Source organism: Salvia hispanica, chromosome 1 (assembly GCF_023119035.1).
Source record: "Salvia hispanica cultivar TCC Black 2014 chromosome 1, UniMelb_Shisp_WGS_1.0, whole genome shotgun sequence".
In the NCBI taxonomy this organism is placed as follows: Eukaryota; Viridiplantae; Streptophyta; class Magnoliopsida; order Lamiales; family Lamiaceae; genus Salvia; species Salvia hispanica.
The window spans coordinates 17,827,570-17,852,432 of NC_062965.1; the positions used below are offsets into that span (position 1 = coordinate 17,827,570).

General features: G+C 36.5%; 3 protein-coding genes across 3 annotated transcripts; all 3 read right to left on the reverse strand.

Annotated features, from left to right (window-relative positions):
• Window positions 1-7,888: 7,888 nt before the first annotated feature.
• LOC125188827 (dachshund homolog 1-like) lies at window positions 7,889-8,224 on the reverse strand. The gene has a single exon (XM_048085890.1). It carries the CDS (start codon window positions 8,222-8,224, stop codon window positions 7,889-7,891), a length of 336 nt encoding a protein of 111 aa, XP_047941847.1.
• Window positions 8,225-14,589: 6,365 nt separating this feature from the next.
• On the reverse strand, window positions 14,590-14,988 carry LOC125188837 (loricrin-like). The gene has a single exon (XM_048085901.1). It carries the CDS (start codon window positions 14,986-14,988, stop codon window positions 14,614-14,616), a length of 375 nt encoding a protein of 124 aa, XP_047941858.1. The 3' UTR covers window positions 14,590-14,613.
• A 5,723-nt stretch (window positions 14,989-20,711) lies between these two features.
• Window positions 20,712-24,165, reverse strand: LOC125188846 (glycine-rich cell wall structural protein 1.0-like). The gene is made up of 3 exons (XM_048085909.1): window positions 23,796-24,165; window positions 22,536-22,773; window positions 20,712-21,009 (listed from the first exon to the last, which is right to left on the reverse strand). The coding sequence occupies exons 1-3, from the start codon at window positions 24,163-24,165 to the stop codon at window positions 20,712-20,714; spliced, it is 906 nt and encodes a 301-aa protein (XP_047941866.1).
• Window positions 24,166-24,863: the final 698 nt, after the last annotated feature.

Below are 24,863 nucleotides of genomic sequence, written 5' to 3' on the forward strand. Positions count from 1 at the left end.
TTATTGGAGAGAGAATCAATTATGGTAAATGGTGAAATTTATATGATTTAACTAATACTTCGTCCGTTCATGATTAATTGCCACTAATTTTTTTTTCATCCGTCCACGATTAATTGACACTCATATTTTTTTTTTCTATTTTTAATAATAGACCCCACGTTCCATTAACTTTATTTCACTCATATTTTATTTTTAATTTAATATTAAAGTAAATTTCACCTTCCACTAACTTTTTCAATTCACTTTCCACAATATATTCCTTAAAACCCGAGTCGAGTCAAACAAACTTAATTAATCATGGACATGGGAAGTAATAAATTAATATAGTACATTGACTTAACTTATTTTTAACACAAGTATACCCGATCCCAAGCTACAAATTCCATCAAGTTAAGTCGTCGAATTATGCACTTTACCACTACCTAACTCGTACTCACCTTGGATTCATGCTTCACTCGGGATGTATATATGTTTATATTCTCAACTTCAACCATTACCAAAACACTTCTAAAAAATAACTAGACTTTGTCTAATTTCTTCCCAACTTCCAAAGACCTTGAATTATTCTCTATATACTATTTTTTTTCTTTTCCCAATTTTTTTTTATTTTTTCTTTCTTTGCTTCTCTTTTTTTTTTCTAAGTACAACCAATTTCCAACTTGATAAGCTAACAAACCCAATTTCTTTAACAATAAACTCTCGATTTATTTTCAGAAATATATATAGATACAGAGTCAAAGGTTATTACTTGATTAGCTTGGCAAAGAAAAGGCAATAGGCTCAAACATGGCTATCAAGGGTATTATTATAGCTTTAAAGGTAAAAAATGAAATTTAGCAATGATAGCCTAACATCTTTCCTATCTTTAAGGTCACGTGAACTCAACAAGACAAGGAATACTTCTACAAAAACACGTACACAATTGATGATAAATCACCAAGAAGAATTAGCTCAAGTCTCGGGAAAATAGTATATTCAATGAAACAAACGGTCGTTACTTGTATCTCTATGGCTCTCAAGTCAATAATCATTTAGCTCAAGTGAGTTAACATCATAGGCGACTGCTTCACCAAATTACTACAAGTTTTTCTGTTAGATTTCAATTTACTCTTGATAATCCCAAACAATCAAAACAACATTTCCAAGAGTTAACAAAATAATTCTATTCTAAAATAAAATAAAGCAACAAAAGCAATAAGATACGTGCCTGAATTATTTTTATCCACCATATATCCCATAAACTTATTCCGACTAACCAAATAATAAGTTTGAAAAGTTGAGTGGAGAAGGGGAGCTTACATAGTAAGCAACAACAAAAAAAAACACACCAAGAAACATAGTGAAAGCATTAAAATTTAAAAGTTAACACACTGAGTTTACCTCCCTATAGTGCCTTTGGTTATGTGTTCAGCTCGACGTCCTCCATGAGCTACTGGCATTGCTGTCACGCCATAAATAGTGGTGTTGGATTTTTCTATCAATCTTGGAAGCATACTTCAATCTCTTCTTCCACAATAGTTTTCAAAGCTCCATCCTGAGAATTTTGGTTTCCACTTTGGGTGAATTTTCAGTTTTGTTTTCTTCTCCTTCACTTTGGTTGATGCGGTCTCTTCTTTTGAAATTGGTCTGCATGAACAAACATCCCATCCATGTGAAACCTCCCCAATGCGCACTCAATTTAACTACTGTCTTTTGGACCTCTGGCAGCCACTGCGACTTTGCCTCCATCTTCATAACAAGTTTCTCGTCTTCACGACTCTTCTTATGACTGTCTCGATAGACAAAATGATTTGTTGCCCATAAAGTATGCATTTCTCTTTTGCTATATCGTGCTTTTCCCATTGCTAGAATGACCCTAGGATAAGCGGCACATTCTGCTTCCTTCCTCCATATCTGACACTTCCCCACAAAATGTGTGGAAATATGAAGTGTTGGCACCTTCCTGAGAACATCCTCAACGGTTCCTTTGGGATAGTGTGATCTCATATCTATATGAGTGTGATTATAGTGGTTTGAGGTAAGGTCTTCATCTTTAAAATGATAATGACATCTGTTATCTCTTGATCACCGGTGCTTTTTATCCCATTCTGTCATTTTCAATGGCCTTTGAAATCTCAACTGGATCTGCTACAAACTTGGGTAGCTTCTTTTGAATTGTCGCACCAGTTTTCCGGATATGTTCACCGTCTCATAATCAATCCACTTCTTCTTCTTGGAAAGCACTTGTTTTAGGAACTTTGCATATGTAGGCATCTCTTGCGAGCTTCACCAATGGTATAATGGAACCTGTAAAAACATCGAGAAATGCGGAGAATTGCTCATCCAACTTCTTAACTGTACATAAATGGGAAGGGCACCAGCATCGTAGGAATGGAATGAGGGAGCGGCTTTTCTGGCATTGCGTCTTTCTTGGTGCGAATGTCCACCTTATTCTTTCCTTAGGTGCTGCACTCGACATCTTCCTATTTGGAGTACTCTTCTTTTCCTCTGACTGGAAGGTCCTTCATAGCTTTTACCACCTCTCAAGTGTATGGCCTTGGAGTCTTTGGGATTGTTTATGGTCTTTCTTTGGAAATTGCCTGGCTGATGTTGGACACCTACTGACTTGAGAAATTTGACTAGCTCCCAATATCAAATGTTCTTCATATGCACATTCAAGCTTTGCACGTCGTTTCGACCTTCCCCGACCTTTGACTAGTGCTCTCCCCTGCAACATGGCTTTTCTCCATGTACTTGGTAGTCTGATTCATGAATGCTGCCAGAATATCTTCGATAGTAGGCTTTTATTGCATGTTCTACCAATCCATTGAACAACGTAGATCGGCGGTGGTTGCTGAGCATTGGATTCAATAGAGGTGGGATGCGCTTTGTTACCATAGTTGTTATAGTTACCACCACCTTGGTTGGGGCGATAGTTGTTGAAGTTTATGTTATTCCTCCTTGGTGCACATAGTTGACACCTTCAACTCCTGCTTAGGTTCTAGTCCCGGGTTGTCTCATATCCATGATCCCGAGTTGAGTGGTCAAAAGATCTAGGCTGAGAACTGAGTTTGTCTATTACATCATCTTCAATAACGAAGGCCACCACTGTATGACTTGTTTCTTTCATTATTCCATCCTTCATCGATTAGGCTACTCTCTCAATCACTTGCATGGCATCATTCTCTCCTAATTGAAGGAGTGCTCTCACAGCTCAGTCCCAGTTCAGCGTAGCATCTGAATTACACCACAGCAAGAAGTTATGAGCTTGGTGTCTGAACTTAGACCATGCTTGGGGCATCTTTCAGCGGTGTCTTGAATCGCCCATGCTTCTCGGATTGTCTCATGAGATTTCATCTGGGCGGAATTATCTCTTTGTTATTGCAATAGGAGTAGGCGGTTCTATCTTAAGAGGCGAAAGTGATCGCCCTTGGTTGAGCCTTCTCTGAGCGTTTCTCCTTCGGTTGGATGCTTCGATCTCATGATCGAATAACTCTAATGGTTGCCCCTTAGAGCGAGTGAGCATACAACCTGAAAAGAAAAACAAACACAATGGTGAGAATAACTCAAAAAGAAAAGAAAAAAAAATAAAGCAAGTAAAATCTAGATTAGTAATCTTAATTTTTATCACGATATTAGGCTATAGTAACACAAAATTGTTCCCCGACAACGGCGCCAAAAACTTGACTCAACTTACTTTTAACACAAGTATACCCGCAAGTGTACGAGGCTAATGTAGCAAATAGTAAGAAAAGAGTATCGTATCCACAGAGACAATCAGTGTCAACCTAATTACCACGAACCAACTTCAACTACTATCTAGATGAATAGGAAAGTTTGGGTTTTTAAAATCTACTTAAAAGAGTAAAGCTGGCACGGGGGTTTGGTGTCCATACTGCTTCGGAAGCAAAACAAATAAATCAGGCGATGATCTATTTGACCGATTATGCGATTAATCAATTCACATGTTAAACATATAATTGCATGCTAGAAACCAAATAATTCATGCTCAAAGAAAGTAAATCCTAAAACATGAATTCTACGGTTTAGAGTTACCGATTTGATTCTCCAAAAGAATCGACGATTGCTCCGCCTTCTCCACGTGATGATCTTCAATACTAGACCACGGATCTTCTCCTGTTCCCGACTATCTGATATCGGGGTGGGCTGATCTTATCAAAATACTAGGACTCGAATAAAGAAGACAGAAGAAATCCTTTTGGGAAAAGAGTGGAATTCGAAAATTCCTACGGCTCGGGAAGCTAAAATTTTCGAAAATTACAAATAATGAAATTGTGATTCTTAGTCTCCTTTATTCTCATTTATATTAAGTTCGTTATGGGCCCGGACAGGATCTATGGAAGGTTTTGGATATGGGATCGCCCATTTTATCAAGACCTAGTCTTTAAGTCAGTAGATAGCATAAAGACACGTCTTGCTGTTAGATCCATTCAGTGCTATACCACACCAATGTCAAATTATTTCAGTAAGGCTTAGGAATATGCGGACTGGCATTGCAACCTTTCACGATAGGTGGCCAAAGCCTATCTAGGTTGTGAAATTCTTCTTTTTCTTTTGCAAAGCATTGCATAGATCTGACCGTGTTACCTTAAAGTGGACGACGCCCACAACCGGTCTACTAAGCAAAAGACTTAGACTTTGTTTACTTCTTATGCATTTAAATGTTTGTAAAACATCTTATAAATGTACAAGCAAACACAATGTAATAATAATAGTGATTCTATTCGTGCGAGACTGCTCGAATAATACTGAATCGGGTTAAAAGTGGATTGTAGAGTTTTATGTATACAAGCAAGATTCTATTCTCGCGAAACTTGCTCGAAACATGCTTTTCAGTATACCAAACCTAACAAAAACAATTACAAACAAGTAGAGAACTAAAAGCAAATAAGAAAACGGATGTAGATCAAGGATGAGAAGGGTAGAATCCTACAGGATCGATAACAATTATCCTATGCACAAGTAACTTCCTAACTACGCCAACAAAGGGTCTCAAGGGTTATTAAGCTATCACTAAGTTGAAACTATATCTTTTCTCAAAGCATATAATTTGTAGATTGCTACCTAGAACCGAAGTGTCCTTCCTAGAACTAAGGTAACAACTCCTAAAAGCTCCTAAGATACATAGCTCCATTCAAAGGCTCAAATCTGTCGATTATATTGGCAAAGACGTCAACTTCTCTTCTTTCAAATTAAACTACTCACCTCCCGAGTGTTGTAGTAAAATCCACATGCATTTATAAGGTGATCAATCAAATAAATGTATAAGCACAAAAAAAAATCAAAATAACCACATGAGCCAAAACATAGAAAAAGGAAATCAATTAAACATAAGAATCATTGTATCTCCCCCGTAGAACTCTACGAAGGATTTAGCTACTCATGTTCAACACAAAATTCAAAGAAATATTAAAAAACATTGTTTGAACAAAAATAAAACTAAAAGATGAACTCCTGGAATTGGATTGGGCGATTGGAGGCCTCGTCTTCAATCTTGTGATAAATACTCGTCCTCTGCTTGTTCTTCTCTTCTTTCTAGGTGAAAAATTGGTATTTTTGGGGTAGGAGGCGTGTAAGTTGTTTTTGGAGGCGTTTCCTAGGCATATATATACCTAGGGTTGACTTTGGGCCCGAAATAAACTGTCGGACGAAGCTGGCGGGTCGCCAGGTTGGTTGTTCGTCGAAGCCAGCTGGCGAGTCTCCAGCTGCTTACGACATTTTTCTCGTCTTTTGCTAGAAGGTCGCCAGGTTCGTTTGCATGCGAACCTGGCGGGTCGCCAGCTATGTCACTGCTCTATGCAATCTTGGTAAAACGACCATAACTTCTTCTACCGAATTCCGATTAAGACGTTTAAGATATCCACGCGAAGATCTTTCGAAGACAAAGAGAATGGTATGCATTATGTGCGAATCGGGCTTCAAAATCTCCAGAAAAACTGTCTTGAACCAAAGCTGCTGCGCATCCACCTATTTTGTACATTTTTCTACACATTCTTCACAAAATGGTCAAAATACCAACATAATAGAGAAGTAGCTATAACCATGTCTCAAAGTACACATTATATGATCAAAACCAAATAAAACTACCCTCTAAAACCATGTAAAATCCAAGTGAATCATACGTCAATGGTATAACCTTAATATTACAAAATATGCACATATTCTAATAAGAAACTTCATGTGTCCCATTATAAACGAGTCACTTTACTTTTTTAGATGTCCCAACTTCCACCATAAGTGAACAATTTCCTTCTTAGCAAAAAAGTAATACATTTCCTCTTTGTTACTTTATTCTCTCATGTATTTTATTCTCTCCACTCTTTTAACTCTTCAAATATTAAGTACACTCAATATTTATATTCGAAATTAAGTGGATTTGTAGTAAATTTACTCAACCTCCACAGCCACCGCAGCCTCCTCCACAGCCGCAGCCTCCTCCATGAACTATCATGCCACCATCCTTGGCTCTTTTTCTAGCCACTTTATCATCTTTCTTGACGTTGCGGTGGCGGTACACCAGCTGGGGACAAGGAGGAGGCAGATGAGGGGCGTTCACGGCCGTGGGCCGCGTTTTTTTCCGGCGATAACTGCATAAGCAACACATGTAGTCGTGAATTAATTGCATATCTAATATTATGCCAAACCACTCATTTTTATATAATGATACCCAATGAATAGTTTATTTTTTTATAATTATTTTACAATAAAGAGAAGGATGAAACAAGCCTGAAATTTACTAAAATTCTTCACCAACATTCACTAAAATATTATGTGGAAATGTAGATGAAATTTTATACTTGGATTAAGATTCCAATTTCCACATGTAATACCTTGATACTTAAAAACGCAATTTAATTTTCCGAGGGAATTTTTCTTTGGTAATTAAATGATTCATATTTCTTTTTTATTGTACCACTATAATTATGACATATTTTTAGCAAAAAACTATATATTTATTTTTTCTTACTTTTTTCTATCTTGATTTATTTTATCATACTTTATTCTCACTCTTGCTTTATTATCTTTCCAATATCATTTCATTAATTTTGTGCTAAAAGAGTGCCCCACTTATATTATTTCAATATCTCTTTTCGGAAAAGGAGTTAAAAAATACTTAAAAGGTTAATAATTACTCCATCTGTTCTATTAGAAATGAAACATTTATTTTTTTGGTTTGTCCCTTAAAAATAAAATGTTTCTAAAAATAGAAATAATACTTTCTCAACTTTTTATTCTCTTACTTTATTTTTTTTCCAATAAATCATAAAATAACACTGCATAAAATCTGTTACTGAAAACCAAATTTTCATATTTAATGCTACGGATGGACTAGGGAGTATAATGACCCATATTTCGTGGGCCTTTAGCCCACTTCAACCTTAATAAAGAATTAGTAATTCGGCCCACGCCAATGAATGCATTGAGTTAACTTATTTCAAAGAAGAGAAATTTTGGGATTCAAATTTCCCTTTCTTCTTGCTTTCCAAACCCTTCGGTGTTTTAATAACAAACTTATAATATTTGGTTTTCGGAAATCATGTTTGATTAACATGGGGTTTGTTAACATATTCAATAATTCCATTTAGCTTTTATTACTAAACAATAAACTTATTTAGAAAATAAAGTCTAGACTGAGCATATAAATGCATATAGTATAATACAGTAGTAATCATTTTTACCATATTTTTGTACTCGAGACGGTATAAGAGGCCACTAAATAGAACACTATCATCACATGTTCAATATACAAGAATTATTATACATATTTTGAATTACTTTGGCGTAATGAAAATAAAGAAATACATTAATTACAAGTCGATTAAAACAAAAGAAATACTACTTAAGTATACATAATATTTATATTTACTCAACCTCAACAGCCACCACCTCAGCCACCACCGCCTCCACAGCCTCCTCCTCCTCCACAGCCACCACCGCCTCCTGAGTCAACGCCGTCGAAGCCCCCTCCGCCAGTTACAGCAGCCGCTGTGGCGACGGCGGCAACAGCAGCCGCCCTTGCTCCAAGGGCCATCATCCCACCATCCTTGGCTCCACTGCTTCCCACCTTATCTCCTCTCTCGACGTCGCGATGCACCGGCTGAGGAGGAGGCGGACGAGCGGCGGGCTGCTTATTTTTCCGGCGATCACCGCATAAGCAACTCAAGACTATAATTGCTGCGGCGACAGATCCAAACACGATTAGTACAATTGCATATGTTTCCATTTTGTTGAATATTCATTAATTACATAGCTAATAATATTCCTCCATCCTATCCTTTTTATATATTGTTATTGTTAGCCTAATTAGTCAACTACTTATCACTTTATTTTTATTATTATTATTATTATTATTATCATAACAAAAAGAGGAGCGGTACAATTCAAGCCTACAATTAGCAAGATATATAGGTTGACATTGACTTCGGAAATTCCTCACTTATTTGTTGGTAGAAATGCAATTTTGTGGCCCAATTATTCATGTTTTTACTTTAGGCCCAATACTGAGCCCAATACAAACTTATAGCCCGTTTTCGCTCTAACCCGAGATTTGCCCCAGTGGGATTCCGTGTCTTTTGTTCACGGAATGAGAGACAAACCATTTCTCGATTCATGCATGTCATCCTTGCGCAGGGGGAGACGGATAGACCTTATAATGATTATCATGTAAAAATGACTTGAGCTATGTTGATGACTAAATTTAGAGAAAACCCTAAAAAATTAAGTGAAACTTTCAATTGGATTGACATTCCGTATGTAAACTTTCTATCATTACACGTATATATAGGGCTGACAAATTGTGCGGGTTGGATCGTTAACAGGTTATCAACGACCTTACCCATGAAGAGCTAACCCGAATCTGACTTATTAGGAAAACTCCCATCCGGAACATGAGCCTAACATTCTACCTTCAAATCCGCACATGACTCATACATGTTAGTCACACGACAACAATCCATTATCAACACAATATAATTTGGGTAAACATAACAATTGAAACTTGATATTACACTTAAAAACCATGATTTTTAAACATAATGTAAACTTGATTTACGTAAACTTAGAGAACAAAATTAAATAATAATTTTTTAAATTAGAATTAAAATACTCCATCTGTCTGTGAATAGGAGTCCCGTTTTTTCATTAAAAAAAATTAGCTAATTGGCCTTCTGATTATTCAAATATAAATGAGTGAACTACAAAAATGGTCCCTGGACTATGGATTTGTCTCGCCCATAGTCCCTGGACTTTAAAAATATCCAGTAGTCCCAGGACTAAGGGTTTATCTCGAAATTGGTCATTTTGGCTTTTTTTGGTACGAAAATACCCTTTGATATTATTTTTGGGGGTTTGGGCAATTTGGTCTTTTTACACTTTTAACATTTTAAATCTGATACTCCCTCCGTTCCCTCATAGTTGAGGCGGAACTTTTCGGCATGAAGTTTAAGAAATGAATGTTAAGTGTGTTAAATAAATAGATAAAAAAGTAAGAAAGAGAAAAATGTAGAGAGAATAAAGTAAAAAGTGAATAAAGTAGAGAGAATAAAGTAAGAGAGAGTAAAGTAAGAAAGAGGAAAAAGTTACTATATATGGAAATGACTCAACTATGAGAAAACTTCCCGAAATGGAAAAATGACTCAACTATGAAGGAACGGGGGGAGTATTATTTTAGTTATGTACTAACTTTGATATTATTTCAAAATTATCATTCTTCTTCCATTTTGTTATCCTTCACTGAATTTGTTTTTTTTATATTTCAATATTAGATTTAATTTTATAAAATTAAATTTAATATTTAGATTTTTAAATATCAATAAATTTTTTTAATGAAAACTATTAATTCATGGACACTATAAATATTGATTAAAACTATTAATTTTTGTTATTTAATATAATATTCAATTGAATTGAAGAAGTACAGAAAAATAATATTAATCATGATGGAAAAATAAGAGTTATTCTATTTAGCCTCCGTTCGGTTGTTATAATTGCTTGTGATTAAATATTATGAAGTTGACTAAAAATTTGATCCTACTTAAAATTTTATATAGGAGTATTTTTGTTGAAATTTTCTAGTAAATTTTGATTGATTTCAAATTAATAAACGAAAATTATATTAGTCTTACATTAGCTGCATATTTATTTCAGAATAAATTGTGTTATATAATCTATTTATGATTAAAGCTTAAAACTAAGGCGTTGTCATCCCTTATTGATTACATAGTACTATACACTATCAAATATTGATTATAATTATTAATTTTTGCTATTTAATAATTTTTATAATTAAAAAAATTTATTGATATTTAAAAATTAAAATTTTAAATTTTGTAAAATTAAATCTAATATTGAAATAAAGAAACAAAGTGAAGGATGACAAAAGGGAAAAAGGATGATAAATTTGAAATAATATCAAAGTTAGTACATAACTAAAATAATATTAGATTTAAAATGTTAAAAGTGAAAAAAGACCAAATTGCTCAAACCCCCCAAAATAATATCAAAGGATATTTTCGTACCAAAAAAAGCCAAAAGGACCAATTTCAAAATAAACTCTTAGTCTAGGGACTACAGACGATATTTTTAAAGTCCAGGGACTATGGGCGAAATAAACCCATAGTCCAGGGACCATTTTCGTAGTTCACTCGGTATAAATATAGTTCAAGGCTACAAGACCCTATATTTGTGTTTTTTCTTGTCTTTTTCATAGGAGGATCTGTAGACATTATTAATAATTAACTAGAAATTTCATCATTAACATCGATGCAGTCGTGAATTAATTGCATATCTAATATTATGCCAACCTCTCCTTTTTATATATTGATACCCAATTAATAATTTTTTTTATAGTTATTTTACTATGAAGAGAAGGATGAAACAAGCCTGAAATTTGCGAGATAGTTTAACATTGACTTTTCTTCACCAACATTCATTAAAAATTAAGTGGAAATATATGTAGGTAAAATTTTATATTTGGATTAATAACCACATGTAATACCTTGATACTTAAAAACGGAATTTAATTTACCGAAGGATTTTTCCTTTGGTAATTAAATCCTAATAATCCGCCGGCATTTATCGGATGGATCGATAGAGTTGGTAACATATTTACTGATGGAAAAGCATGTTAATTGGTCATGAATTTTACCGAAAATTGTGTTTGTTGGAAAATTTCATCCAGTAAAACATTCTCTAAAATTTACCGACGGACTATATATCCGTCCCACTATAAGAGATTCATATTTCTTTTTAATTGTACCACTCTAAATATGTCATTTTCTTTTTTAGTAAAAAAGTACATATTCATTATCTTCTTACTTTTTTCTTTTCTCTTACTTTATTTTATCTTTACTTCTCTACTCTATTCTCACTATACTTTATTATCCCTCCAGTAAACATCATTTCATTAATTTTATGCTAAAAAATGCCTCACTTATTTTTCAATCTCTCTTTTTAGAAAAGGAGATAAAAAATATGAGGTTAATAATTATAATGGCCCATATTTCGTGGGCCTTTGGCTCACTCCAATCTTAATAAAGAATTAGCAACTCGGCCCATGACAATGAATGCGTTGATTTTAACTTATTTCAAAGAAGTGCAATTTCGGGATTGAATGTTTGATTAACGTGGGGTTTGTTAACATATTCAAATAATTCCAATTAGCTTTTATTACTAAACAATAAACTTTTTAGAAAATAAAGTCTAGACTAAGCATATGCACATAGTATATTCTAGTACGTACTTATTAAAAAGTCTAGAACGAGATGCATATAAAATTATTAGTATTACCATATTTTTCTACTCAAGATTGTATAAGAGGCCAATAAATAGAACAGTATCATCACATGTTCAATATAAAAAAATTATTATACACAATTTGAATTACTTTGGCACAATGAGAATAAAGAAATACATTAATTACAAGTCGATTATAACAAAAGAAAAACTTAATTATACATATTATTTATATTTACTCAACCTCCACAGCCACCGCCGCTGCAGCTGCTGTGGCGACGGTGGCCGCCCCTGCTCCAAGGGCCATCATCCCACCATCCTTGGCTCGGGCTCCACTGCTTCCCACATTATCTCCTTTCTCGATACACCGGCCGAGGAAGAGGCGGACGAGCGGCGGGCTGCTTATTTTTCCGGCGATCTTCACATAAGCAATGGTAGACTAGAATTGGTGCGGTGAGAGATCCAAACACAAATAGTATATATGCATATGTTTCCATTTTGACTAATATTCATCCATCCTCTCCTTTTTATAGCCTAATTAGTCAACTACTTATCACTTTATTTTTATATTATTATTATTGTAATGAGGAGCAGTACAATACAAGCCAACAATAGGTTGACATTGACTTCGGAAATTCCTCACTTATTTGTTTGTAGAAATGCAATTTTGTGGCCCAATTGTGCATGTTTTTACTGAGGCCCAATACAAACTTATAGCCCGTTTTTCGCTCTAACCCGAGACCTGCCCCAATGGGACTCAGAGCATCCACATTCATGTTCTTGCCAAAGAGTATGAATGTGGGCCCGGACTTACATTTATTCATTTTTAATTCTATGCTCTTTCGCAAGAGCACAACACTCACATTCATGCTCTTCCGCAAGAGCATACTCTTAGGAGATGTTTAACTTTCCCGATATACTACGATATGCCATGTTTTGGGATTATTTCTTTGCAAAATCATGTGTTCAATATGCATGATTCATTTCTGCCATGCCCAAGATATGAGGTCCAGCCCTCACTATTCATTCAACAATTCTCATGAATTAAAACAGAACAAAATAGTGTTATTCAAATCTGGAGTGGACTATTGATCTAGAATTAATGGTGCAAAAGACTAATTTATTCCTGCAAAAGTCAAAATCATCCCCAAAATTGAAAAATTCAAGGAGATTTTTGTCCACTCGTGTAAAACGGTAGAGCTGCACATTTTTCACTACTGCTACAAATCGTAGTTACCAAATAGAGAGTAATAATACCACTTGGTGGGCCACCTTTCTTCAATTCTTTCCCAGTTACATATATGATCACTTTCAAAACAGACAAAGTGAATGGGTCCATCATTTTATTATTCAAGTTAAATACTTCAATTACTAAAAATATAGAATGCATTCAAAATATCTAAAATAATATTATAAATTACTAAAAAATTTAAAATTATATAATTAAAATCCTAAAATTTAAAATTACATCCGTGGAAATTTAAAGAAGACTAGTTTGATGGCGGCTGTTGGATGGGGTTGGGGGGCATCCCCAATTGCTGTCAGGGGAAATATTTTGGAGTAAAAATAATAAAAAATAAATTAAAAGTGGAGAAAAAATGGATATATTTTATTGGAAAGTGGGAAAACATATTTTTTATTTAAATCTGAAAAATTCGGATTTTTGAATTTAAAAAAAAATGAAAAATGGCAACTGCATTGCCGTCAGCGAATCGCGTTGCACCACGTCGCCGAGTTTGTCGGCACGACGCTGCTCATTGGCAAGAACACATCCATGCCATCGGCAAGAGCACAACGACGAGCAGCGTGCTTGCCGCGCCGACAGCACGGCACCTGCTCGTTGCAACGAGCAGCGTTGCGCATGCTCTCAGTGTCTTTTGTTCGCGGAATGAGAAACATACCATTTCTTGATTTATGCGCGTCATTCTTGCATAGGGGAGACAGATAGACATTATAAGGTTTATCATATTAAAATAATATCCCCTTCGTCCCACCATAAGCGAGTTACTTTCCTTTTTGGGATGTCCATCAAAAGTGAGTCATTTCAATTTTAAGCTAAAAATAATCTCTCTTACTTTATTTTTCCTCCTATGTTATTCTTTTCACTCCTCTACTTTTTCCTCTCTCATACTTACTCTCTCCATTTTAACTCTTTAAATATAAATTTCTTAAATCTTGTGCCAAAAGAAGTGGTCTGCTTATGACTGAACTAAATACTTTTATATTTTTAATAGGTTGTACTAATCTCGCAATCCAACTTGAGGTTCCTAATCGGTCGACATGGAATTTGCGTTTTCATATCAGTATCCAAAAGTAACAGCCTTTTGTTCAAGGCACAAAATAATCATCAATATTGATGATTATACAAGTGTTGTATGTTTATGGCACTCAAATCAATTATACTCCCTCAGTCTCTATTAAGTGTCCATTTTTGCTATTTTCCTACATCCCCGATTAATTATCTATTTTCACTTTTTACTATAAATGATAAGTATGTCTACATTCTATTAACTCATACTACATACTTACATTTTATTATAAAACTATAATACAAAAATGTGACTCATATTCTACTAACTTTTCAATTCAGTCATTTATATTTTTTAAAATTCATGTGAAAACTAAAATGGACAATTAATGGGGACGGAGAGAGCAGTTGAAATCAGTATCTTGAATTCATGTAGGAGTACATAATTGATTTATTTTGGCACGTTGAAAATGAAAAAATGCATTAATTACTGAGTAGAAGGAAACAAAGATACACTTATGCATGCACAATAATAATAAATTTAGTTTTTCAGTGTAAATTCAATTACTTGTAACGGAACGGAGAGAGTAACACATTTATACTTGTATAGAGTAGATTTATAGTAAATTGACTCAACCTCCACAGCCACCGCAGCCTCCACACCCTCCTCCACATCCACTGCCACCATCTCCGCCACCGCCATCATCTCCACCTCCGGAGTCAAGGCCGCCGCAGCCCCCTCCGCCGGTGACAAAAGCTGCTGTTGCGACGGCAGCAACAGCAGCCGCGCCTGCTCCAAGAACTACCATGCCACCATCCTTGGCTCCACTGCTTGCCGCTTTATCTCCTCTCTCGACATCGCGGTAAACCGGCTGAGGAGGCTGACGATGGGCGGTCACGGCGGCAGGCTGCTTCTTTTTCCGGCCAATATTGCATAAGCAACACAAGACTATAATTGCGGCGGCGACGGACCCCAACACAATTAGTACAATTGCATATGTTTCCATGTTGTCGAATTTTAGTTACATATCTAAAACTCATCCAGCCTCTCTTTTTTATATAGAAATGCTAGTCATTTAAATATCGAAACTTGGTACTATAATAGGAATGATGATATACATAGTATCTAATAGTAGTAGTCATTTAAATATCAAAATTTGGTCAAATTCTAATAGATTCATAATGTTTATTGAAACGAATTAAATATCTAAGTTACCAATTTTCATTTTTTTCTCAACTAAAATAAGTACTTTCATTCTTTTTTATTTTCTTTTCATATTTAAACTAAATGTTGTTTTGGACATCATTAAATTAAGTTATCGTTTTATACACCGATAAGATAATTGAGAAAATTGAAATGTTTTGCTTTTAAAATTTCGTTTTTAAATTTATGGAACTGATCTAATCTAACCAAACTTTGAAATTTAAATCACTACTATCTCTTTTTGTATTTTTGTCATAATTGGTAGACTAATTGAGGCTTAATTTTTATACTATTTTATTGTTATTAAGAGTGGTACGAAACTAGCTGAAAATTTCCAACATTGACTTTCGAAATTCTTCACATAACTTAACTTTGTTCTGCGCAGAAAAAAATGTTTATTTAAGACTTAGATGCAATTGCTTAAATTACTTTTGATAATTGAGCTATGACGTTGACGAATTCAACTTTAGAGAAACCCCTTTAATATTAAGAGGAAATTAAGATGAAATTTTCTATTTGGTTGAGATTCCATACTATAAACTTGACCCTTTTTTGATAAGTTTTATGAAAATTGTAGTGTGGTTACTTGTGTTGGAAAGTAGTTTACTTGATTAACGGCTGGAAATTCAACTATCCTATCCCATTTTGAGAGCTAGGATAAGCTTGAGTGATTCGATTCTATAACTTGAAATGGTAACATTCATTTGTGAAGATACTATTATAAGTTGAAGACCATATCAACAAGTTTCGTCTTGCATATTAGGCACATACTGTCTTGCCAATTTATTTTGAAAGAGCCAACTTCAAAATTGATCGCTAAAAATGGTGTTTGCATATTTTAAGTACCTGAATCTGAAAACTCACACCACAAAACTATGAAAAGTGCAAATTCTAAAAGCGTAAATGTGTTTCTCTTTTCTCTTTCGCGGCGATTCAATGTGCTAGTGGTTTTTAGGGGTGAACCGGACCGGACTGCTTTTCGGTTCACGGTCGAACCGGCCGATCTGGTCCAGTTTTTAAAACACTGAGTCACTCTTTATTTTGGCGCTATTTTGTCGCTTACTTTAATTTTACATTTATGTGAAATATATACAAATCATTCTTGGTTATAACTATAAAATAGTATTCCCTTTGTTCCCTCATAGTTGAGGCGAAACTTTTCAATACATTGTTTAAGAAGTTGATGCTTAATTAATATGTTAAGTAGATAGATAAAAGAAGTAAGAGAGAGAAAAAAGTAAAGGAAATAAAATAAGAGTGGTAAAAAGTGTTAATTACTATGGAAATGACTCAACTATAAGTAAACTTTATAAAATGGAAAAATGATTCAACTATAAAGGAACAGGTAGAGTATTGTATGTTAAGAAAATTTTGTGGCACTGTAGAATAGTTGAACTAAGTTTTACAAAAACATTTTTGATATTTTACCTTCACTATGTATAGATTTTGCCTACACTAGATTGATATTTTTTTTCATTTATTGATAAAATCTGCTTATCAACATGGATGAAAATTGAAATATAATTTGTCAAATTTCATCACCCAAACATCGTCGGAACATATGCAATTGAGATCTCGCTGGAATCCTTATAAAATTATCTTTAATTTTATATATTTTTTGCGAAAAAATAATATAAATCGAGAGAGTTACGCAAATTTAAAATTTTGAGATGATTTTGATGAGAGAGAATTGACATTAATACCCTTTAAGTTTATTTAATAATTTTGTTAATTTAAAATATAATCCATGTGTCATTATTTCAACCACTAGATTTCCTAATCCAATGACTAAGATTTAATCTTAATTTGTGATCGCTAATTAGTTAGTAATTGATCTTCCCCTTGAAAAATAGTATTACAATTTTTAATTTTATAAAAATCAAAGTACCATTTACTCGTTTTTTCTATAATTTTAAATAAATTATTAACAAAACAACTAGTAGTCCAAATTAAATACTCCGTTATTTGTTGTAGTAATTGAATTAGTATGAAAATTGTAGTGTGGTTACATGTGTTGGGGTTCGTTTAATTTACTTTAATGTTATTCGATTGATTACAATTTGGATGATTCACGAGTTTGAAAATAAAATGGACTGACTCATAACTTCAAATGATATAAATGTGTGTCATGAGTGGAAATTAGGATAATTAAAGTATTAAACAAAGTTTGAGTTACATTAATAAATCTTTTTGGAAAAAGAGTTAAAAAAAAGGGGAGTGTTAGGGTGCCACCACCTTTTAAAATAACATCATACCACCATTCCTAGCCAATCATTTGTACACGTGGACGAATAATAAGCTGCCACGTGGCAAAAAAAAAAAAAAACTAAAAAAGACGGCCAACAATATGGTATACACTATACAACAATTTTTCTTGGCCAGCAATATCCGACACACTATACATTAATCTATAGATTGCTGTGTAGTGTTTATAATATTGCTGTGTAGAGTTTATAATATTACAGTATATGTGGTATCACGGTGTCACTTTAAGAGGTGTTTTCATTTTAACACAAACCGTTAAAAAATACTTAAAGGTTAATTGGGGGCCAAACACTTGACAATGAATAGCTTGATTTAACTTATTCCAAATAAGTGAAATTTTGGGACTGAATTTTCCCTTTCTTTTTGCTTTCCAAACCCGTTGGTATTTAATCAAAAACGTATACTTAGAGCATCCGCAATGGTACTTAGGCCAGTCATAAGCCAGCCATTCTCTCCTCTGCCACGTCAGCAACACTAAAAAAACCACCTGCCACGTCAGATTTAGGCCAGCCATAGGCCAGCCGCAATAAAAATAATTCAAAATATACTACATTTACGGAATTAAATTTACGACACATATACGGGAAAAATAATCCATTCCATTAAAAAAAGTACAAAGATTTAAAAAAAAAAGTACATGATTTTTTTTAAAAAAATAGGGCTTCAACAAACGAGCCCCGCCACTCTCTACTCCTCATCGCCGCCGCCGCCGCCGCTGCCGCCACCCGTGGTATCTGAGCCCACGTCGGAACTCCCCAGCCGTGACCTCGCGATCTCTAAATCAGCACGCATGCTCTCGAGTATCTCGTAAAGAAACCTCTTCTCCGTGGGTCAGTGGCGTTCTTCCACTCTCGGAAGACCTGTAACATCTGAGCCCGCGTTTGGTTACGCGAATGGAGAGTGTACTCGAGTGGGGCGGCTGGGAGGGTGGAGGACTGGACCTCGCGGGGCGATAGGGGGGATCCGCCCCTCGCAGCCCGCTGCGCCCGCTTCTCGTCCAACCGGGCGGGACCAGTAAATGAAGGAGGGGATGGAAACTCCTCGGCATCCGGGGGAGGTCGTGGGATCCGCCGGCTGCTGCCGCTGTAGTCGCCGCTATAGTTCGATCAGCTGCTTTTCGGCCACCCAGCGTCGCACCCCGCCCGGAACTTCTCGGAGTCCTTCAACAACAAGAAGCACTCCCGAAGGTGAACTCCTTATACTTCCCCTCCAAGGGGAACTGACTCGCGGCTATCCTCCGGGCGTCGTCCTCGGTCTGCCCACTTCTGAGCTGACGAAGGGCGTTGGCATACAAATTCGCAAAATGGCCCACCGCGGCCCTGGTGCGCTCCCACCCCTTCCGGACCTCCTCGTTGCTGAAGTCCTTCCCGTGCGGGCGGTGCCTCTTATAGGCAGCTCTGATCTTCGCCCACATGTTGACGACCCGCTGGTTGTTCGCAACCAGCGGATCGTCGCACACCTCCAACCACCCCTTGGCCACCCCGGCGTACTCATCCTCCGTCCACTTCCTCCGGCCGGTGGCAGCGGGCTGCGATGACTCGCCGACCGCCTTGCCCTTCCCCCTCCCCCTCGTCTTCTTCTTCGGCGCGGTCGGCGTCGCTAGAACGGGAGTATCATCGTCCCCGAGATCGATCCCCATATCATGCAATGACAGAAGGTCATCGCCAGAGAACTGCGTCTCCACCGGGGTCGACGTGTGAGACGAAGCCGTCAAAAAATCAAGCGAGGGCCGATATACCGCGTCCCTCCCGGTGACCCACAGAACCCCCCTCCCCCGGCATCCCGGGATGCATACCGTGCGGCATCCCCCCCAAGCATCCCCCCTTGCCACATCATCCCCATCATCTGCTGCAGCATCATCTCGATCTTGCATCTCGGGGCATACCCCCACCCGGGCGGCTGACCCCGCCCCTCCCCGCCCGCCGCCCAAGCCATCCCCCACGGCATACCCCCGGCATACCCCCTGGTTCCCCCCCATCGCACCCCGGGCGCACCAGCCATCATCCCCATCATCTCGATTCCAAGGAATGTTAAACCCCGGGCCCATCTGCCCCATCCAGATCCCACGGGTACCGTGGGAGTCTGAGAGCCGCTCGTCGCCGGACTGGACTCGTTGTTGTGATCCATCACTCGATGATGCTCTTGAACAGAAAGTTAGAGAGAGAGAAAACTCGTTAAAACAAGTGGTGCAAATGAAAATGAAACGAAAATCGCGTTTATATATGATTTAAAAAAAAAATAATAATCGAAAATCGGCGCTGGCCGATCGGGCCTCCACAATAGCGGCTAGCCGATCGGCTAGCGCTTCGGCCAGCGACGAGCGATCGGCCAGCCCACGCCGATCCGCTCGCCGAAATCGCGTTTGCCGATTGCAATGGTTCGGCTATCCGATCGGCTACGCGACGAATCGGCTAGCCGGTCGCTAGCCGACCATTGCGGATGCTCTTACTCAGTTTTTAAAAAGTAAGAATTTTGGAAACGACAAAGAGATAGAAACAGAACAAAAATAAAATAATTTCTATTTTAAGGAAACATAAATGATTTTCGGAAATCATGTTTGATTAACGTGGGGTTTCTTAACATAAATAAATAATTCGAATTCTAATTAGCTTTTATAAATTACTAAACAATAAACATAAGAAAATAAAGTCTGGACAAAAGCATATGCACATACAATACAATAGTACTCCATCAATCTGTCACTAGTCGTCACTAGTCGTCCCGTTGCATTTTCTGCACCCATTTTATAAAAATGATAATAAATAGTTAAAGTAGAGAAATTATAGTGTAAGAGAGAGAATAATGCTACATTATTTTCTTTCTTATTTTACCATTTCTTCACTTTAACTATTTATTATTCCCTCCGTTCCTTATAATTTGTCAGCATGCGATCTGTCACGGTTTTAAGAAATGTAATAGAAAGTGGGTTGAAAAAGTTAGTAATATGTAGCCACGTGAGTCATAATTTTATATAGTACGAAGTATCAGTTTTATAATAAAATGTGAATGTGAATGAGAATGAGTTAGCGGAATATGAGGTCCACTATAAAAAATGGTAAAAGTAAAAGATGACAGATTTTCAAGGACAGTTGAAAATGGAAATAAACAACAAATAAAGTATCATTTTTATAAAACAAGTGCAAAAAATTCAACGAAATTCCTAATGGCAGACGAAGGGTGTATTAAAAAATCTATGAACGAGTATTGTCTACATGTAAACTTATTTATTACTCCTTACCATATTTTTCTACTCAACCTACCTTAATAGTCACCTCCTCCTCCAAAGCCACCACCGCCTCCTCCTCCAAAGCCACCACCTCCTCCTCCTCCAAAGCCACCGCCGCCTCCGCAGTCAACGCCACCGCCACCGCAGCCCCCTCCGCCACTGACAGTAGAGTCTGTGGGGTCGGGGGCATCAGCAGTTGGCCCTGCTCCAAGGCCATCCATCATGGGGCCACCATCATTCTTGGCTCCACTGCTTTTGAAATCATCCCCTCCCTTGCCGTCGCGATCCACCGGCTGAGTAGGAGATGGACGACCAGCGGACTTCTTATATATCCTATCAACGCAAAAGCAACATAAGACTATAGCTATAATTGATGCGACGGCACCTCCAAACATAATTGGTATAAATGCAAAGTCATTCATTTTGTTGGTTAATATTCGTTACATGTCATATCTAATAATATTCCTCCATCCTCTCCTTTTTTATAATATTGTTATTGTTAGCCTAAGTGGTCAACTAGCTATCACATTATTTTATAGTATTATTATTGTTATAATGAGCGGCTACGATACAAGCCTTCAATTTCCGAGCTAGTTATATATGTGATTGACTTCAGAATCCACATTTATTTGATTGTAGAAATGCAATTTTGTGGCCCAATTGGACTCCGTGTCTCTTGTTCCCGGAATGAGAGACGGATCACTTCACGATTTATGCGTGCATCCTTGGACAGGGGAGGTAGATAGACTTTTGAGAATTTAGAAAAAGCCCTAGAAAATTAAGAGAAACTTTCTATTGGATTGACATCCCGTATGTAACTTTCTATCTTCACATTTATAAGAAGGACTGATAAATTGTATGGGTTAGGTCGTTAGCAAGTTGATTGATAACTATTCTATCCAAGAAGTGCTAACTCGAAATCGACTTATTAAGAAAACTCCCAACCGAAACATGTTGCGGACAAATCCATATTTCATGATTTTTTCGATTGACTTTTAGAATGATGGGATGAGTTAAAATTTGACAAAATTGGGAGAGAGAAATAATTATGGTAGAATGGTGAAATTTATGTGACTTACTCTAAAAATAAATTAATTCTCTCTCTCTATCCCATTAAAAAGGAAACGTTTTCTAAAATGAAAACAACATAATCTCTATTTTTCATCTCTCTTACTATATTACCTTTGTTAACTCACAAAACAATACTGCCTCTGTCACAACTAAGTTGAGTCGTATTCCTTTTTGGAATGTTACAACTAAGTTGCGTACTTTTATTTTTTAACTAAAAACAAAACATCCAATCACTCTTACTTTTTTCCCTCGCCTACTTACCTACTTTACTCTCTCTTTATCTTTCTTACTACTTTATTCTATCCCTCCTACTTCTCAACACAATTTCTTAATCTCCGTGCCTAAAAGTTTTATATCAACTTACTTGGGACGGAGGAAGTATTATATAAAATCATATGCCAAAAAACAAATATTTCCTTTATAGTGGGACGGATGGAGTACAACCAACATACACCAATTAAGTGGTATAATCCTTTGTACATATACTAATTAATAAGGTACGCCTTGTGTTTCACATGTGAACGAGCTATTTTCTTTTTTGAGATATTCCATCATAATGATTAATTTTCCTTTTTAACGGAAAAAATAAATTTCATCAAAAAAACAAAAAAAAAAATACATTTTCTCTCGCTTACTTATATATTTAATTATATTCGAAATTAAATGGATTATTTGTAGTAAATATACTCAACCTCCACAGCCACCGCAACCGCAGCCACCGCCGTAGCCGCAGCCCCCTCCATGAACTATCATGCCACCATCCTTGGCTCTTTTGCTTGCCACTTTACCATTTTTCTTGACGTCGCGGTGGTGGTACACCATCCTTGGCTCCTCCTCCACAGCCACCGCCGCCGCAGCCCCCTCCGCCAGTTACAGCAGCTCCTGTGGCGACGGCGGCCGCCCCTGCTCCAAGGGCCATCATCCCACCATCCTTGGCTCGGGCTCCACTGCTTCCCACCTTATCTCCTCTCTCGACGTCGCGATACACCGGCCGAGGAGGAGGCGGACGAGTGGTGGGCTGCTTATCTGTGTGGCGATCACCAAATAAGCAACACAATACTATAATTGATGCGGCGGCAGATCCAAACACAATTAGTACAATTGCATATGTTTCCATTTTGTTGAATATTCATTACATATCTAATACTCCTTTTTATATATTGTTATTGTTAGCCTAATTAGTCAACTAGTAATCTCTTTATTTTAATATTATTATTTTAATTATTATTGTAATGAGGAGCAGTACAATACAAGCCAACAATTTCCAAGATATATATATCTTGGGAAATTCCTCACTTATTTGTTTTTGGAAAAGCAATTTTGTGGCCCAATAGTGCATGTTTTTACTGAGGCTCAATATAAACTTATAGGCCCAATCACTTGCGCAGGAAGACGGATAGACCTTATAAGGTTTATAATGTTAAAATAATACCCCCTTCATCCCACCATAAATGAGTTACTTTCCTTTCGAGATGTCCACTAAAAAGTGAGTCATTTTCATTTTAAACTAAAAATAATCTCTCTTACTTTATTTTTCCACCTACTTTATTCTTTTTATTCCTCTAGTTTTTCCTCTCTCTACTTTCTCTTTAAATATCAATTTCTTAAATCTTGTGCCAAAAGAAGTGGTTTGCTTATGGTAGGACGAAATACTTTTATATTTTTAATAGGTTATACAAATCACGCAATCAAACTCAAAATTATTAGATTCCTAATCGGTCGACACGAAATTTGCGTTTTCATTTCCGTGTCCAAAAGTAACAGACAGCCTTATGTTCAAGGCAAAAAATAATCATCAATATTGATGATTATACAAGTGTGGTATGTTTATGGTACTCAAATCAATTATAGTAGAAAATCAGAATCAAGAATTCATGTAGGAGTATATAATTGATTTATTTTGGCACGTTGAAAATGAAGAAAATAAAGATACACTTTATGTATGCACAGTAATTATAAATTAAGTTTTTACAGTAAATTCAATCACTTGCAGTGGGACGGAGAGAATAGCACGTTTACAGAGTGGATTTATAGTTAATCGACTCAACCTCCACAGCCACCGCAGCCTCCACACCCTCCTCCACATCCACCGCCACCATCTCCGCCACCGCCATCATCGCCACCTCCGGAGTCAACTCCGCCGCAACCCCCACCGCCGGTGACAACAGCGGCTGTGGCGACTGCAGCAACAGCAGCCGCGCCTGCTCCAAGAACTACCATGCCACCATCCTTGGCTCCACTGCTTGCCGCTTTATCTCCTCTCTCGACGTCTCGGTAAACCGGCTGAGGAGGCGGACGAGGGGCGGTCACGGGGCCGCGCCGCTTCTTTTTCCGGCCAGAATTGCATAAGCAACACAAGACTATAATTGCGGCCGCGACGGACCCCAACACAATTAGTACAATTGCATACGTTTCCATGTTGTCGAATATTAGTTTCATGTCTAAAACTCATCCAACCTCACCTTTTTATATAGAAATGCTAGTCGTTTAAATACGAAATTTGGTATTTAATAGGAATGATAGTTATTTAAATATCAAAATTTGGTCAAAACACGAATTAAAGTACCAATTTTCATTTTTTTTTCTCAATTAAAATAAATACTACTACATTTATTTCCTTTTTTTTCTTTTCTTATTTTAACTAAGAAATGTTATCGTTTTGGTATATGGATAAGAGAATCGATAAAAATTGAAATGTTTAATTTGCTTTTAATATTTCGTTTTTAAATTATGGAACTGGTCTAATTGATAGGGACCTGTTATTTTATTTTATTCCGGAAGGGAGCTGATAATCTCTACGTATAATTAGTTAGCTTATTTTATGTTTAATTATTTAGTTGTTATGATTTGATTTACTTGCCCTAGTGGTTAGGATTCGATTTACTTTACTAGTTTATAGGAGATTTTTTTGTACCACACATATTATAAATATGTGTGAAGTCTTTTATTATTATCAAGCAGAATGAAGAATTAAATTATTAATCTCGTTCTCTCGGTTCTCTCTCTTGGAAAAACCGTCAATCTACGCTATTTTCCTCCCTTTGTGCTCTCTTTTCATATTCAATATTCAATTGGAATTAATCTCATATTAATTGAAATTAAATCACTACTATCTC